General features: G+C 42.1%; 1 protein-coding gene across 4 annotated transcripts in view; it reads right to left on the bottom strand.

Moving 5' to 3' along the window:
* orc1 (origin recognition complex, subunit 1) overlaps window positions 1-18,161 on the bottom strand; it is a 116,065-nt gene that overhangs the window by 20,928 nt on the left and 76,976 nt on the right. For all 4 annotated transcript variants that reach the window (XM_061825621.1, XM_061825622.1, XM_061825623.1 and 1 more), the window contains 3 exons: window positions 17,009-17,180; window positions 11,019-11,126; window positions 1,688-1,837 (listed from right to left, as the gene is read on the bottom strand). In XM_061825621.1, coding sequence (XP_061681605.1) covers window positions 1,688-1,837; window positions 11,019-11,126; window positions 17,009-17,180 — 430 coding nt within the window. The remainder of the gene's footprint in view (window positions 1-1,687; window positions 1,838-11,018; window positions 11,127-17,008; window positions 17,181-18,161) is intronic.

Raw genomic sequence — 18,161 nt, 5'->3', positions numbered from 1 at the left:
CGTTTGGCATAGATTACGGGGAAGATATTTTCTGAGAGGGAAAACTACATATTTGGCCGCACAGTTAAAAATATGTTTGATGAAGGCTTTTTGCTGAAGGTGGTGTTACTCATGGACAATCCTTGAGGCATGTAGTAGGCTTAATTGGAGTTGTCCATTACCATAAAAATCCTGCCACCTAACATGACTCAGTCAACCAAAAGATCAGCTCCTCATTACTGTACATAAAGGCGTTATTCCAGCGATGTTTTGATATCACATCAGGCACCCAAACTGGACATAAATGACAAAAAGTGTGGAGGAAGCTTTTGACTGCATCTATGGATGAAAGGGACATTGAAAGAATCAATCCCACTCCTCAATCAGTTGTCAAGGAGACAGTGTCCCCTAGCAACATAATTGGATTGGACATGGACAGGCATGACGTGGAGGAGTTTGGTTGAAGAGCACAACGGCAAGTTGATGACAGATGAACTTCTGTGCCTTCACAAGGAAGAACACAAAGATGGCGCTGGAGGGGCTTTCGTCAGAAAGATACAATCAGTGATATCCCTTCAGTTAAAATGAAGGAAATGTGTGGTTTGGAAAAAGACCAGAAAGTTTCCAGTAGAATCCTCACTGTTTTTAACGACAACATAATGGGTTTCAGCAGACAAACTTTAAAGCGCCACCAGAAATAGGTGTCATTGGATATCTTCTTGGTGCAGTGAGGCTCAGTTTGGTTCCAGTCCAAACAGGAGGAAGAGAGAGGAAAACCAGAAAGCAGTGTCGTCAGAAGAGGACACTTGTGAACAGCAGCCCATCCCTCAGGGTAAAGTGGTTTTTATTTTGTATTATTCAGTACTGTCACAACTTGGTTGTTTATGTTAAGGGGTTTGTGATTTCAGAGTGAGTGAACGCACCAGAGGGACACATGGAACTGCTTCGGGGCATGCCAGCAGGGCAGCTCCATATTGATTATGGAGGACAGCTCGACAGTTCTATTATGGTTATACTGGTTCTTAAAGACATTTATGATCAATTTCCTTTACCTTCAGAACATTATCATGTTTGAAATCCAGCAATGTATAGCTTTATATTGTATTTAAAGTTAGGTTAGGTTTAACACTTCCACTAAAATCCGGAAGTTTGTCAAGCCTGAAACTATATTTGGATTATTTCTGATGGGAAAATTGTCGATTTACAAACGTCAATGAACAAATCCTATTCAAGAATCAATAATGTTCATAAACAGAGGCACCACTGTACATGAAACAATACTATACCTTAAATTTGAAGTCACTCACCACACACAGCAACACTACATACAATTTTCACAACAGAATTACGGTGGATGGTTTCTTTCAGCTTGTCCCTTTCGGGGTCGCCACAGCGTGTCATCTCAGATGAACGCACATATATGTTTGGCACAATTTTTATGCTGGATGCCCCTCCTGACGCAACCCTTCTCAGGGAGTGGAGGCCCCAGTGGGATACGAACCCACAACCCCTACAGTAATTTTACAAAATGGAATTTAGTTGTATATGCGCTTAATTGTAACAAGGTATTCAAGGTCCTCAAAAGGTTTCTGTCACATTTACCCAGTTACAACAATTTCAAACAACTGTCAAACAGGATATCAGCAAATTAGCTTTAGGATTATAGTTGATTTATCAACTCAGTTTGTACTTTAGGTGTACTGCTCACCAGTCTGCTGGACACTCTGTTTATCATGATCCTCTCTGGCAGGTCCATAGTGTTTGCGATGGTCAGAACCACCAGGCGAGAATGACGATGCGTTGGCCAGTCAAAAAGGTTATACATCACATTTTGCTTTCTGGTCCATAAGAGGTCCAACTACAGATAAAAATGACATGCATTAAACTTCATTGAAGGAGAATATTGAATTACGCCTACAGGCAAAAGTTTATATTCATTTATTTTACTGAAACTCCAGCAATCTGACATTCTATCAGTACTGCGGACACACACACACACACACACACACACACACACACACACACAATGCGTGTACTATGTGTATTTATACGCTCAGCTGCAGGACAGTCCTCTGAGAAAAAGGTTGATAAAATCCAAAATATTGGCGCAATCATGCGACTCTGAGGATAAGCGGCTTGCAAAATGGATGGATGGACAGTTCTGATATTTTCATTTTATTCATTTTATTGCTCGGGAATGTAAGACATTATGCGAAGTTGACTTTTTCAACATTGATGGAAAATCTTCACGTTTGACATCCATAAAATCTAAAACATTGGGCGGAAGGTTGGAAAATTTTCAAACGGTTAAAGTGGGCATAGGTAGGGATATTCATGTACAGTGAAGAATATATGTATTTCAACACCCTGCTATATTACAAGTTCTCCCACTTAGAAATCATGGAGGGGTCTGAAATTTTCATCACAGGTGGATGTCCACTGTGAGAGAGACAGGTGTCTTTATGCAGCTAATGACCTCACACAAGTGCATCTGTTTCAGGATAATACATGGAGTGGATCTGGACTTTTAAAGACAGACTAACAGGTCATTAATGCAGCCCTATGGTGGCACAAATCAGTCCAATCTGTAGGCCGGTCCCAAGCCCAGATAAATGCAGAGGGTTGCGTCAAGACGGGCATCCGGCGTAAAAACTTTGCCAAAGAAATATGAGTGTTCATCTAAAGAATCCCATACCGGATCGGTCGAGGCCCGGGTTAACGACGCCCGCCCCCGGCACTGCTAACCAGCAGGGCGTCGTTGGAAATTCAGCTACTGTGGGTTGAAGACAAAGAAGAGGAGGAAACCGGATCCGTCGTCAGAAGAAAAAGAGGAATGCACAGAGCCTACAACTGAGTCTAGGGACTTTGAATGTTGGGACTATGACGGGAAAAGCTTGGGAGTTGGTCGACATGATGATTAGGAGAAAGGTTGATATAATGTGCATCCAAGAGAGCAGATGGAAAGATAGTAAGGCTAGAAGTTTGGGAGCAGGGTTTAAATTATTCTACCATGGAGTAGATGGGAAGAGAAGTTGAGAAGGAGTTATTTTAAAAGGAAGAGCTAGCCAAGAATGTCTGGAGGTGAAAAGAGTATCAGATCGAGTGATGAGACTAAAATTTGAAATTGAGGGTGTTATGTATAATGTGGTTTGCGGCTATGCCCAAAAGGTAGGATGTGACCTAGAATTGAAAAAGAAATTCTGTAAGGAACGAGATGAAGTAGTTCTGAGGATCCCAGACAGTGAGAGACTTGTGATTGGTGCAGATTGTAATGGACATATTGGTAAAGGAAACAGGGGCGATGAAGAAGTGATGGGTCAGTACGGCATCCAGGAAAGGAACTTTGAGGGACAAATGGTGGTGGACTTTGCAAAAAGGATGGAGATGGCTACAGTGAACACTTATTTCAATCGCACGGTGGCTCAGCTGGTCATATAGGAGGGTGTTCAAATACTCATTTTCTTCATTGTAGGTCAAAGAAGGCAAAACAAAAGGCATACGACGACATGTACACCAGGTTGGACACAAAGAAGGAGAAAAGGATTTCTCGAGTTTGCCCAGACAGAGGAATTGAGATGGGAAAGATGTGCAGCAAGTAAGGGTGATGAAGGATAGAGATTGAAGTGTGTTGACTGGTGCCATGAGTTTACTAAATAGATGGAAAGAATACTCTGAGAAGTTGATGAATGAAAAAAACTAGATGAAGTAGTTCTGAGCATCCCAGACGGCGAGAGAGTTGTGATTGGTGTAGATTCCAATGGACATATTGGTAAAGGAAACGGGGGCGATGAAGAAGTGATGGGTAAGTATGGCATCCAGGAAAAGAACTTTGAGGGACAGATGGTGGTGGACTTCGCAAAAAGGATGGAGATGGCTGTAGTGGACACTTATTTCCGGAAGAAGGAGGAATATATAGTGACCTACAAGAGCGGAGGTAGAAGCACACAGGTGGATTATATTTTGTGCAGACGATGTAATCTGAAGGAGATTACTGACTGTAAAGTAGTGGGTAGGGGAGAGTGTAGCTCGACAGCATAGGATGGTAGTGTGTAGGATGACTCTGGTGGTGGGTAGGAAGATTAAGAAGACAAAAGTAGAGCAGAGGACCATGTGGTGGGAGCTGAGAAAGGAAGAATGTTGTGCGGCCTTTCGAAAAGAGTTGAGACAGGCTTTCGATGGAGATTAGAAGCTCCCAGAAGACTGGACGACGACAGCCAAGGTAATCAGAGAGACAGGCAGGAGAGTACTTGGTGTGTCTTCTGGTAGGAAGGGGAGAAGGAGACTTGGTGGTGGAACCCCAAAATACAGGGAGTCATAAAAGGAAAGAGATTAGCGAAGAAGAAGTGACACTGAGAGGACTGAGGAGAGGCTAAAGGAGTACATCAAGATGCGACGTGGGGCAAAGGTAGAGGTGGCAAAGGCTAAACAAGAGTCATATGAAGACATGTACAGCAGGTTGGATATGAAAGAGGGAGAAAAAGGATCTCTACAGGTTGGCCAGACAGAGGGATAGAGATGGGAAGGATGTGCAGCAGGTAAGGGTGATTAAGGATAGAGATGGAAATGTGTTGACTGGTGCCAGTAGTGTGCTAAATAGATGGAAAGAATACTTTGAGAAGTTGATAAATGAAGAAAATAAGAGAGAAGGAAGAGTTGAAGAGGCAAGTGTGAAGGACCAGGAAGTGGCAATGATTAGTTAAGGGGAAGTCAGAAAGGCACGACAAAGGATGAAAAATGGAAAGGCAGTTGGTCCTGATGACATACCGGTGAAGGTATGGAAGCAATTTGGAGAGATGGCTGTGGAGTTTTTGACCAACTTATTCAACAGAAGACTAGCGGGCGAAAAGATGCCCGAAGAATGGGGGAAAAGTGTTCTCGTTCCCATTTTTAAGAACAAAGGCGATATTCAGAGCTGTGGGAATTATAGAGGAATAAAGTTGATGAGCCACACAATGAAGTCATGGGAAAGAGTAGTGGAGGCTAGGCTCAGGACAGAAGTAAGTATCTGCGAGCAAGAGTATGGTTTCATGCAGAGAAAGAGTACCACAGATGCATTATTTGCCTTGAGGATGCTAGTGGAAAAGTACAGAGAAGGTCAGAAGGAGCTACATTGTGTCTTTGTGGATCTAGAGAAAGCCTATGACAGAGTACCAAGAGAGGAACTGTGGTACTGCATGCGTAAGTCTGGTGTGGGAGAGAAGTATGTTGAAATAGTACAGGACAATGGTGAGGTGTGCGTTAGGTGTGAATTTAAGGTGGAGGTGGGACTGCATCAGGGATCAGCACTGAGCCCCTTCTTGTTTGCAGTGGTAATGGATAGGCTGATAGATGAGGTTAGACTGGAACCCCCTGGGACCATGATGTTCGCAGATGATATTGTGATATGCAGTGAAAGCAGGGAGCATGCAGAGGAACAATTAGGTGGAGACATGCACCGGAAAGGAGAGGAATGAAGATTAGCCGAAGTAAAACAGAATATATGTGCGTGAATGAGAAAGGTGGAGGGGGAAGAGTGAGGCTACAGGGAGAAGAGATAGAGAGGGTGGAGGACTTTAAATATTTAGGGTCAACAATCCAGAGCAATGGTGAGTGTGGTAAGGAAGTGAAGAAACGGGTCCAAGCAGGGTGGAACAGCTGGCAGAAAGTGTCTGGTGTGTTATGTGACAGAAGAGTCTGCTAGGATGAAGGGCAAAGTTTAAAAAACAGTGGTGAGGCCGGCTATGATGTACAGATTAGAGACTGTGGCACTGAAGAAACAACAGGAAGCAGAACTGGAGGTAGCAGAAATGAAGATGTTGAGGTTCTCGCTCAGAATGAGCAGGTTGGATAGGATTAGAAATGTGCTCATTTGAGGGCCAGCCAAAGTTGGATGTTTTGGAGACAAGATTGGAGAGAGCAGACTTCGATGGTTTGGACATATTCAGAGGCAAGAGAGTGAGTATATTGGTGGAAAGGTGCTGAGGATGGAGCTGCCAGGCAAAAGAGTGAGAGGAAGACCAAAGAGAAGGTTTATGGATGTGGTGTGGGAAGATATGAGGGCAGTTGGGGTTAGAGAGGAAGATTCAGAAGATAGGCTAAGATGGCAAAAGATGACACGCTGTGGCGACCCCTAACGGGACAAGCCGAAAGGAAAAGAAGAAGAAGAAGACACTGCCTCGCGATCAACGCAATGAGTACCCCTGGTGTAACTTAATTTCCTATGACATGGCTCAAGATGTCAAAGGAAATTCAGTTGGGCCCTGTTGGGCACTGAAGAAACAACAGGAAGCAGAACTCGAGGTAGCAGAAATAAAGATGTTGAGGTCCTCGCTCGGAGTGAGCAGGTTGGATAAGATTAGAAATGAGCTCATTAGAGGAACAGCCAAAGTTGGATGTTTTGGAGAGAAGATTCGAGAGAGCAGACTTCGATGGTTTGGACATGTTCAGAGGCGAGAGAGTGAGTATATTGGTGGAAGGGTGCTGAGGATGGCGCTGCCAGGCAAAAGAGCAAGAGAAAGACCAAAGAGAAGGTTTATGGATGTGGTGAGGGAAGACATGAGGGCAGTTGGGGTTAGAGAGGAAGATGCATGAGATAGGCTAAGATGGAAAAAGATGACACGCTGTGGTGACCCCTAACGGGACAAGCCGAAAGGAAAAGAAGAAGACTAACACGTCATTGAGGGTCAGAATTCTAGCTGATAGATAGTTCAAATACTTATTTGCAGCTGTATCACACAAATAAATGGTTAAAAGAAAAAAAAAAAAATCATACATTGTGATTTATGGATTTTTCTTTTTAAATTATCTTTCTCAAAGTGGAGATGCACTGACAATGAACATTTCAGACCCCTCCATGATTTCTAAGTGCGAGAACTTAAAATATAGCAGAGTGTCCATATACTTATTTTCTTCACTGTACATTTTGGGGATGACTCCTCATAGTTTAGTGACATTAGGCTACGTAAAGATTTTCCTTTTCAGTGAACATTTAGAGCAGGGGTGTCCAGTTTGCTAGAATGTGCCTTCACAGTATGTGCATATGCATATTAACACGTCAGAAAAGCCAAGATTGGTCAAATCGACAATCAATGTGATCGATGTATTCGCCACACCAGAATCAAGCAATGGGTTGGATGATAGGCTGCCTTTTTTTTTTTTTTTTTTTTTTTTTTGCACAAGGTCACGCCATTGACCAAAACTGCCTCCTGATCGACGAATTGAGCACCCCGATTTAGAGGAATTGCAAAAGGCTTTTACAATCAGACCAAATATTTTATTTCACTGCAACTCCGAAGCGACCCAGCTAATTTCCAGGGGGTGTCATGCAGATGTTTCTGCAATCAACAGAGACTCGAGTTACCAATAGGTCACCAACTAGTCTAGGCCAGTTAGATAGGGGTCTTGTAAACAATTGGCTTAAACAAAAGGACAAGGAATCTCAATCACAAAGGGATAAACCAGGGTAACATCATATGGAACGGCCTTCCCCTGGCACCAATCAATCTCTTTTTGTGCAACAAGTTTGGTTGACTCAGTATTAAACCTCTGGTTTGTGCAGATGTGGTTTCTGTTGGCTTCATCATACCTGAAACTTTCAATTTGCACAATGTTAAGCGGTTGGGATGAGAAACAGCACCTCCAAATCTGCCCCCATTGTGCTCTGTCTGAAAAGGGTGGCAGGTCCTCTCCTACCCCAAGTGGAGCTGCTCAAGTATATTGGGGTTGTGCCAAAGACGACTGGAGCAAGAGTTCAACAGTTAGATTGGTGGTGCATTGGTCTGTCATAGTGAAAGAGGAGCTGATACAAAAGGCAAAGCTCTCAATTTACTCGTCAATCTCCGCTCCCTCCCTGACCTATGGCCACAAGTAGTGCATTGTGATGAAGGACAAGATCACAAACACAAGGTTAAAATGAGTTTTGAAAACAGGGTATTTGGCTTTCCGTTAGAGATAAGAGTGAGAGTCTTGTTAATACAGTGAAGAAAATAAGGATTGGAAGACCCTGCCAACCTGTAGAACTCCTTTTCTCCTTTTTTGGTGTCCAATCCGGGGTACATGTCGTCATATGCTTTTTGTTTTGCCTTCCCCACCTCTACCTTTAACCTACAGAGAAGAAAATGAGTATTTGAACACCCTTCTATATTGCAAGTTCTCCCACTGAGAAATCATGGAGGGGTCTGAAATTTTCATCTGAGGTACATGTCCACTGAGAGACAATCTAAAAAGAAAAACCTAGGAATCACAATGTAGGATTTTTTAACCATTTATTTACAGCTTCAAATAAGTATTTCAACAGCTGTCTATCAGCTAGAATTCTGACCCTCAAAGACCTGTTGGTCTTTAAAAGTTCACCTCCACTCAATGTATTATCCTGAATCAGATGCACCTATGTAGGGTCGTTGGCTGCATAAAGACACCTGTCCACCCCATACAATCAGGAAGACTCAAACTTGTAACATGTTTAAGACCAAAGAGCTGTCCAAAGACATCAGAGACAAAATTGTACAACTCCACACGGCTGGAAAGAGCTACGGAGAAATTGCTAATCAGCTTGGTGAAAAAAGGTCCACTGTTGGAGCAATCATTAGAAAATGGAAGAAGCCTAACATGACGGTCAATCTCAATTGGAGTGGAGCCTCATGCAAGATATCACCTCGTGGGGTCTCAATGAGCCTTATGGCCCCGTCACACCATGACATTCTGGTCAGCGTTCTATAGCGTTTGAGGAAACGGTGGTAGTCGCCCATGGTCGCCGGGATAGCGCCAGAAGAGCATTGTTAGAACGCTAGTGAACGTCAATGATCGCTGGGAATCGGCGGAGAACGCCACTCCAGAAAAAAAGTTTTGAACATGCACAAAAGTTCTCACCGAGACAAGCGTTCATCAACGTTTAATTTTAAAGATGCAGAACGTCCAAGAACGTTCGTGGAACGTTTTACCAACGTTCGCCGAGGGTTGCACACGTTTGGCTATCGTTCGTCATTCGTTACTGGAGCGTTAATGGTTGTTACTTAATCATTTACTTTGCAGTGAACAACTCACTGGCGACCTGTCAACGACTACTGAACAATCCCCTAGCGCACACAGTATGTAACTAAAGTCAAACGAACGTCCTTTGGCGTCCATTGAGCCTCATTTGAGCGTTTCCCGAACGTCCATGCATATGGGTATATAAGCCGATGCTTTGCATTCTTACTTGCAGCGCTAGTTGCTGAAGTCCGCACCCCACCTTTTTTTCGTCTAGGCGGCATGATGCTGACTGTTCAAACTCACGAGAACAACTGAAGTGAGTATGAAATTTCCAACGTTTTCGTTCCTGTTCCACTGTAAAAATTACACGCCAGCAAAACGCTATTCTGTCGTTATTCACCCGTTTTGTCACACGCTCAACATGCTCGTCTAACGTTGACAAATCGCTCGTTGCGCGCTAGTGACACGTTAGCACACGCGAATGGTTTTTCGGGGTATCTTATTTGGTCGCTGTTACACGCTTCTCATGCGTAAGATACACGTTAGGTCATGCATTAGACACGCGTTAATCACACGCCAGATGTGTCATTCGTGTTTGAGAACGCTGAAAAATAGAACGATTGAAATGTTCAGAGAACGTTGACCAGAACGTCATGGTGTGACGGAGCTTTTAGAAAGGTGAGGAATCAGCCCAGGACTACACAACAGGACTTGGTCAATGACCTGAATAGAGCTGGTACCTTCCAAGGTGACTGTTGGTCATACACTCAGACGTCATGGTTTTAAATCATGCATGACACGGAAGGTTCCTCTGCTTAAACCATCACATGTCAAGGCCCATCTTAAGATTGCCAATGACCATTTGGATGATACAGAAGAGTCATGGGAGAAGGTTTTGTGGTCAGATGAGACCAAAATTGAACTTTTTAGTCATAATTCTACTAACAGTGTTTGGAGGAAGACAAGTGATGAGTTCCATCCCAAGAACACCATCCCTACTATGAAGCATGGGGCTGGTAGCATTATGCTTTGGGGGTGTTTAACTACACATGGGACAGGACGACTGCACTGTATTCAGGAGAGGATGACCACGGCCATGTATTGTGAGATTTTGGGGAACAACCTCTTTCCCTCAGTCAGAGCATTGAAGATGGGTCGTGGCTGGGTCTTTCAACATGACAATGACCCAAAGCACACAGCCAGGAAAACCAAGGAGAGGCTCTGTGAGAAGCATATCAAGGTTCTGGCGTGGCCTAACCAGTCTCCAGACCTAAACCCAATAGAAAATCTTTGGAGGGAGCTGAAAATCTTCTCAGCGACAGCCCAAAAACCTGTGTGATCTAGAGAAGATCTGTGTGGAGGAGTGGGCCAAAATCCCTCCTGCAGTGTGTGCAAACCTGGTGAACAACGACAGGAAACGTTTGACCTCTGTAATTGCAGACAAAGGCTACTTTACCAAACATTAACATTGGTTTTCTCAGGTGTTCAAATACTTATTTGCAACTGTATCACACAAATAAATTTCTAAAAAAAAAAAAAAAAAAAAAAAAAAAAAAAATCATACATTGTGATTTCTGGATTTTTCTTTTTAGATTATCTCTCTCACAGTGGACATGCAACTACGATTAAAATTTCAGACCCCTCCATGATTTCTATGTGGGAGAACTTGCAATATAGCAGGGTGTTCAAATACTTATTTTCTCCACTCTATGTGAGAAGCTCAGAGTAGAGTTGCTGCTCCTCCACATGAAGAGGAGCCATTGGATTGGGCATCTGTTTAGGCTATACCTCTGGTGAGGTGTTCCGGGCATGTCTACCCGGGAGGAGGCCACCTGGGACAGGATTCGAGAAAAATCCCAAATAAATTCATACTTGTGCCACCAATTCTTCTTTTCAAAATCATGAAAAAAATCAAAAAGTTGTTCACGCATTCCATCCTGGAAAAAGAAAGTTGGAATAACTCTTCAAATTTTAAAATTCCATGATTAGTGTTTTTAAACCCAGGACCAGAAGAATATTTGTCCAAAATCATATAAAAAAAAAAAAAAAAAAAAAAAAACAGACAACAACAACAAAAAAAACCCTCTTACTTCATCCACCAACAGCACAGTAGTTTCCTTTCTGGGAGCAGGGTTGCTGAATCGCCTCTCCAGCAGTGAAGCTGCATGATCAGCTGTAGCCGTTTGACCAATTAGTTTCTGCAAGCAGTCAAAAAATTTACATCTAAATTTAATAAAACCATTTGTAAAGTTATTCCCCTATGAGAAATTAAGGAAAAGACAGACATTGACCAAAGTAATATTTAGAAAAGATACACAGATATACAATAATAGACAATGCATGTTTATAGAAACAGAAATAAACAATTAGGGCTCGGTGATTATGAGAAAAAAAAAAATTACAATTTTGAATCTTTTTGAAATTATGATTAACATGATTGGTTTTGAAACTCACTTTTTAATCACCAAAACAAAACTTAAAATATAGCTTGAAAGAATGATACATTTGTAACAAATAATTGCATATTAAAAATATACACGTAAAAAAAAAAATAAATGTCGTTTTATACAGAGCCATGACTCTCTGGTACCTCTGCATGCCTTGGCCTCTTAGTGGCATTGTGGTGTGATGCATGTATAGAGCTCCAGATTTACAGTTAGCTAAAAATGAGTAGTAAAAGAAAATTGCAATCAAACTATTTTTCATTGATGAAGAAGAATATGTGCTGAGAATATTGAAACATTGTCTATGTTAATATGGGGTTTGTGTGTAAATATTCGTGACTGAAGGTAAATCCCTCCTGTGATCTAATCCTAATGTTTGCTAGGCTGTCAATTGGGTTTTCCATTGTGTCGGTGTTAACCTAAGATGGTGATGGATTTAAATATAGAATACATGCAGCCCTATGGGGGTACAAGCCAGTGCAATCTGGAGGTGGGTCCCAAGCACGGATAAATGCAAAGGGTTGTGTCAAGAAGAACATCTACCATAAAACTGTGCCAAACAAATATGAATATGAAAGAAGAGGAGGAAACCGGATCAGTCGTCAGAAGAAAAAGAGGAATGCACAGAGCCTACAACTGAGTGTTGGGACTTTGAATGTTGGGACTATGACATGAAAAGCTCAGGAGTTGTTTGACATGATGATGAGGAGAAAGGTTGATATATATTGCATCCAAGACAACAAGTGGAAAGGTAATAAAGGCTAGAGGTTTAGGACCAGAGTTTAAATTATTTTACCATGGAGTAGATGGGAAGAGAAATGGTGTAGGGGTTATTTAATAAAGCTGATTCTGATTTTAAAGGAAGAGCTGGCAAAGACTATCTTGGCGGTAAAAAGAGTATTAGATCGAGTAATGAGGCTGAAATTTGAAATTGAGGTTATGTATAATGTGATTAGCGGCTTTGCCCCACAGGTAGGATATGACCGAGAGATGAAAGAGAAATGAAGGAACTAGATGAAGTAGTCCTGAGCATCCCAGACTGAGAGAAAGTTGTAATTGGTGCAGATTGTAATGGACATGTTGGTGAAGGAAACAGGAGCAATGAAGAAGTGATATTTAAGTATCCAGGAAAGGCACTTTGAGGAACAGATAATGGTGAAGTTTGCAAAAGGGAAGGAAATGGCTGTAGTGAACACTTATTTCAATCGCACGGTGGCTCAGCTGGTCATATAGGAGGGTGTTCAAATACTCATTTCTTCACTGTAGGTCAAAGAAGGCAAAACAAAAGGCATATAACGACATGTACACCAGGTTGGACACAAAGAAGGAGAAAAGGATTTCTCGAGGTTGGCCAGACAGAGGAATTGAGATGGGAAGGATGTGCAGCAAGTAAGGGTGATTAAGGAGAGAGATTGAAGTGTGTTGACTGGTGCCATGAGTTTACTAAATAGATGGAAAGAATACTCTGAGAAGTTGATGAATGAAGAAAATAAGAGAGAAGGAAGAGTAGAAAAGGCAAGTGTGAAGGACCAGGAAGTGGCAATGATTAGTGAAGGGTGAAGTTCGAAAGGCATTAAAAAGGATGAAAAATGGAAAGGCAGCTGGTCTTGATGACATACCTGTGGAGGTATGGAAGCAATTTGAAGAGGTGGCTGTGGAAATTTCGACCAACTTATTCAACAGAATACTAACAGGCAAGAAGATTCCTGATGAATGGAGAAAAAGTGTACTGGGTTCCCATTTTTAAGAAAACAGGGGGTTTGCAGAGCTGTAGGAATTATCGATGAATAAAGTTGCTGAGCCACACAATGAAGTTATGGGAAAGTAGAGGAGGGTAGACTCAGGACAAAATTAAGTATTTGCAAGCAACAGTATGGTTTCATGGCTAGAAAGAGTACCATAGATGCATTATTTGCAAATGCTAATGGTAAAGTACAGACAAGGTCAGAAGAAGCTACCTTGTGTCTTTGTGGATCTAGAGAAAGCCCTTGACAGAGTACCAAGAGAGGAACTGTGGTACTGCATGACTAAGTCTGGTGTGGCACAGAAATATGTTAGAATAGTACAGGACATGTATGACGGCAGCAGAACAATGGTGAGGTGTGCCGTAGGTCTGACAGAAGAATTTAAAGTGCAACTGTCATGAAATGCATGATTTTTAGTATGTTATTCATGAAAAAACGGCAGCTGTCATGGACCCGTGCGTTTTTTTCACCACAAAACATGATTATTACGTATCCAGCTTTTTGTAACTCCCGCCATGAAAATCCTCTCGAGGGATTTGTTTTCAAGAAGAAGCATGAAGTGACGTACATGGCAGGACCGCTCTCAAGTGGACTCATTTGTTTGTATTAGTTTTACCTCCGGGAAGGTAGCTCATTGTTGCTTCGTGTTAGCCAAAATGCCGGCTCGTTGAATTGCTGGACATTGCTTGAACTCAGGAGGACAGATTTACCCCTCATAAGTTTGCAAGAGACCCGGTTCGTCATGAAAAATGGGTTGTATCGGTGCAAAAGATGAGAGCCTCGTGGATTCCAAATGACAGGTAGGTGTGTATACAGCTACTGAAAAAAAAAAAAAAAAAAAAAAGTAGTTGGGGGGGCGTAATCCATAAATCAGGGTTGCTCAGTGTATCGATGTGCGCATGGGAAGGCTTCCATGCAGCCGTTAAGCATGGTCTCTGCAGGCCTTGTGGATCGCTACCGACCTTGTCGGCCCGGGTGGCTCAAGTCCGCCGCGGAAATGGCCGTTTATTACTGCCGCACTGAGGTGGATAGGGCGGGGAGGTGGTTTGGCCATTATCCACGACATCTAAATATGGCTCGAAACAATAGGGTAATATTGCCCCGGTAACTTCACTCGGTGAGATGTTTTCTTCGAAAAGAGCTTCTGTGTCAGAAGGGGTGTGTCCTACAGTAGGGGCCACAACGTCTTTTCAATGGCAAATGTCCAGAGTGACATCAGAGACAGTAAATGCAGCCAATATGGCAACCGCTTGGATGTCGAATGAGACTTCCGCAACTTTGCGCATGGATGATGTGCTCTCCGCTCATTTATTTTTTAGTGTGGACATTGAAGTGAATAATCTTATATGTATTTTTCATTTCAATATCTATTGTAGAATGTTTATAGGGATGACACTAGACCTTTAAGGTGAAGGTGGGATTGTATCAGGGATTAGCTCTGATCCCCCGTCCTGTTTGTTGTGGCGATAGGTACACTGACAGATGAGGTTAAACTGGAATCGACTTGGACCATGATGTTACCAGATGACATTGTGATCTGCAGTGAAAGAATTGTGCGGCCTTTTCAAAAATAGTTTACAATTTACAGATGTTTCGATGTGAAATCTGTGGATAATTTCAGCATTAAAAGAAACACTGAACCCTCATCTACTAACTTTTAATGTGTGCTCACATGCCTATTTTTTCCGACAGTCATCCTTTAAATTTAATTTATTCATCGATTTGTAACAGCAATACACCATAAAAGAAAAACAATCCAGCAATCATAATAGTGAAAAGAAATAAAACGTGAGCCTACACTAACAGGGTTCATACTCAGTCGGACCCAAAACATTTAAAGGTCTTTTTAGGGCCATTCTTAGGGGCTGACACAAAAAATTTAGGGCTGAAACGGAAAAAATTTAGGGCTGACACGAAAAATTTAGGGCCATCGTGGGAAATCAAGAGTAAGGAAAAAAGACTCACCCAATGGTGCCATCGGCTGTTCTTGGTTCATCAAAGGTTCCAGTAACTCAGTACCTGTGACAGTGATCACCTGTCGCCCCTTGTGGTAGTTCTCAGTGATATGACCATTGTCAACGTCTTCACATAACAGTATACAGAAAAACTGATTCTAACTACAATTGCAACTATATACACAAACGTCTTCTACTGATGTCTGTCTCAGCACCCCAACTCTAGCTCCTTGAGCCTACCCAGTGCCTCCTCTATTTGCTGCTGCAGAGGTGCCCAAGAGGCTCTCTTGTCCTTTGCTCTGTCTGAGTGCATTGGGCTCGGTGATAAACCTCAGCTTCCTCTTTTCTTCTGCCAGCTCACACAGCCTGTCAGGCTTCTCAATAAGCGTAGATATGTCAGTCTCTATTCTGGCTTTTTTGGCTTTGAGGCAGTAGAGATGAAAAGTGGGCAGCGATGCCAAATGTAGCCAGGTACGAAGTCTTCCTTTCCCCACAGTGGTAGTTTTTAGCAATGTCACTGTCTGGGAACATGACTGCAAACAATTTTGAATTATTTTCACAAGTTTTGTAACTGTAATGGCTGCAGATCAATTTTAAAGTCCACACGATCTCTGCCTTTAACGAGTCCGCCTTCGTGTATTGAACTACGTTCATAGAGCCTGACTTCTGGCTGGTTGAAGTCGATGGCTGGACAACTGTAGGTGCACATGCACTGCTAGTACCACTGCCTGAAGTTGATGCTTCACTATCTTTATATTTTAGAAACAGATTCATACCAACGGAAGATGAGAGAGTCTTCGCCAAATCAGCGTGTCTCCTTTTTTTCCCCGGTGCGACTCCAGCGCTTTGACGCCCATCTGTCCTAGCTGGTAGCTCTGCTTGCACAGATGGCAGTAAAACATGTGCCGATCTTTTGCATCTCGACGAACCCAGCTTCCAAACTCCTTACTTTCAACCCAAGCATCTTGAAAAATGCACTTCCCAATGATACAAGTTGGATAGATGAAAGACGTAACGAAGACGAAGTGAAATGCCGACTCACGGAAACGAACAATGGAATATCAACGAGGAGATGGCGACTTGTTGTCAACACGGTGACTTCCGTTGACAATTTCCGGCTGTTTTAGACGCCAGACAGATCGCTATTTTTTTTAAAATAGATTTTTTTTTTCCCGGAGAATTTTGGCGGTAAAGGTCCTCCCTTTGATTTTTTAATAATTTAAGGCCTTTTTAGGGGCTTGACCGGTTTTCGCAGATTTTAAGGACTTTTAGGAGCCCCTAAACACACCTTCGAAAATTTAGGGGTTTTTAGGGACTTTTAGGGACACGTGTGAACCCTGACTAAAAAAGGTGTGTGTTCTGGTGACTATTGCAGGAAAGATTAACAAAGGTTTTTCAAATTAAATATTTAAGTAAATACATGTACTGTTGTAATCTTAGTCTTAAATATGTAAAGTATAAATACAGTTTACATATTTGAATCATTGTGGTACCCAGATACACATACATGAAAATTCCCAGGGTGTATGTGGGTGGTGGGCGTGGTAGTGGTAGTTATGGTTTTTCATGTTTCGCGCAGGGTTCTGGTCTCCATTCACTGTGAAAAACGAGGGATTACTGTAATACGGACAAATAACAGCCGCAGCTAGATAAAACCGTGACAGTAAAACTGTTCCAACATAAAATAAAAAATACAGAGCCTCGATTCTGTTTGATCTAACAGCCGAAGAGAACCCCCCAATTAAAAAAAAAAAAAAATATGTATATATATATATATATATACACACACACACACACACACACGCGCGTATATAAAACTTTTTTTTTACCCAGCCCTAATGTATAATACTAAGTCAATTGGAGTATGCAAACATTTTTGGTTGTAAATAGTGTAATGTATGGTACAAGACAATGAACATGTACTCATATTATTCACCTCAAGGATCTGAACATAGGCCTGATGAGGGTCAGTCATCTTCATACCATTGATCTCAATGAAGCAGAATGATGGGATTTCATTAATGTTTGCTGCATTCTGGAGGCAGTGAATCACCTCATGGACTGTTGCAGTCTTCCCCGTCCCTGGCACACCTGAGATATACATACACCTAAAACAGACCAGTTCCAATATCAGACAAGTCAACCTAGTTCTTTTTATTATGCAGGGTCGTGCCATTATTATACCATTATATAAAGTCCATCTGTGAAGTCTTTTTCAAACACCTCATGAATTCTTATTATATTATAAAAATATGCCGAGTCTCTTATAAGATCAGTCAGTCAGTGTAAAATAATAGTCTCTTTTCACAGAGGATAAAGAATTTATTTAAATTTATGAGTAACATAATTAGGATGGGAGTTGAAAAACGGTTCTTTTGGGTCTGGTTCCCGGTAAGTTGATTTATTTGTTTGCTTTCCAGAGGTACGGTGGATCAGTTAGAAAGCATTGGCCTCACAGTTCTGAGGACCCGGGTGCAATCCCGGCCCTCCCCGTGTGGAGTTTGCATGTTTTCCCCATTCCTGCATGGGTTTTCTCTGGGGACTCCGATTTCCTCCCATATCGCAAAAACATGCAACATTAATTGGACACTCTAAATTGCCCCTACGTGTGGTTGTGAGTGCACCTGTTTGTCTCTATGTGCCCTGCGTTTGGCTGGTAACCAGTTCAGGGTGTACCCCACCTCCTGCCTGCTGACAGCTGGGATAGGCTCCAGCACACCCGCGACACTTGTGAAGATAAGCGGGTAAGAAAATGGCTGAATGGATGTTTGCTTGCCTGACTGATTTACATTACCGTGAAAAAGTATTTGTATTAGTATAAGTATTCTTTTTTTCCACACCAGTTTCAAATCATCAAATCAATTTTAATATCACAGAGACAATACATGCAATTACAAAAAGTCATCAAATGAATTAAAGTAGTCAATTTCTTAAGGCACAAAAAAAAATCCAAACCTTTATGACCCTCAGTGGATTAAGTATTTCTCCCCTGAACCTAATAATGAGTTGGGCCACCCCTGGCAGCAAAACTGAAATCAAGTGTTTGCAATAATTGGTGATGAGTCTTTCACACTGCTCTGGAAGAATTT

This window comes from Syngnathoides biaculeatus, chromosome 7 (assembly GCF_019802595.1).
Source record: "Syngnathoides biaculeatus isolate LvHL_M chromosome 7, ASM1980259v1, whole genome shotgun sequence".
NCBI lineage: Eukaryota > Metazoa > Chordata > Actinopteri > Syngnathiformes > Syngnathidae > Syngnathoides > Syngnathoides biaculeatus.
This window is presented reverse-complemented; position numbering and strand designations above follow the sequence as displayed.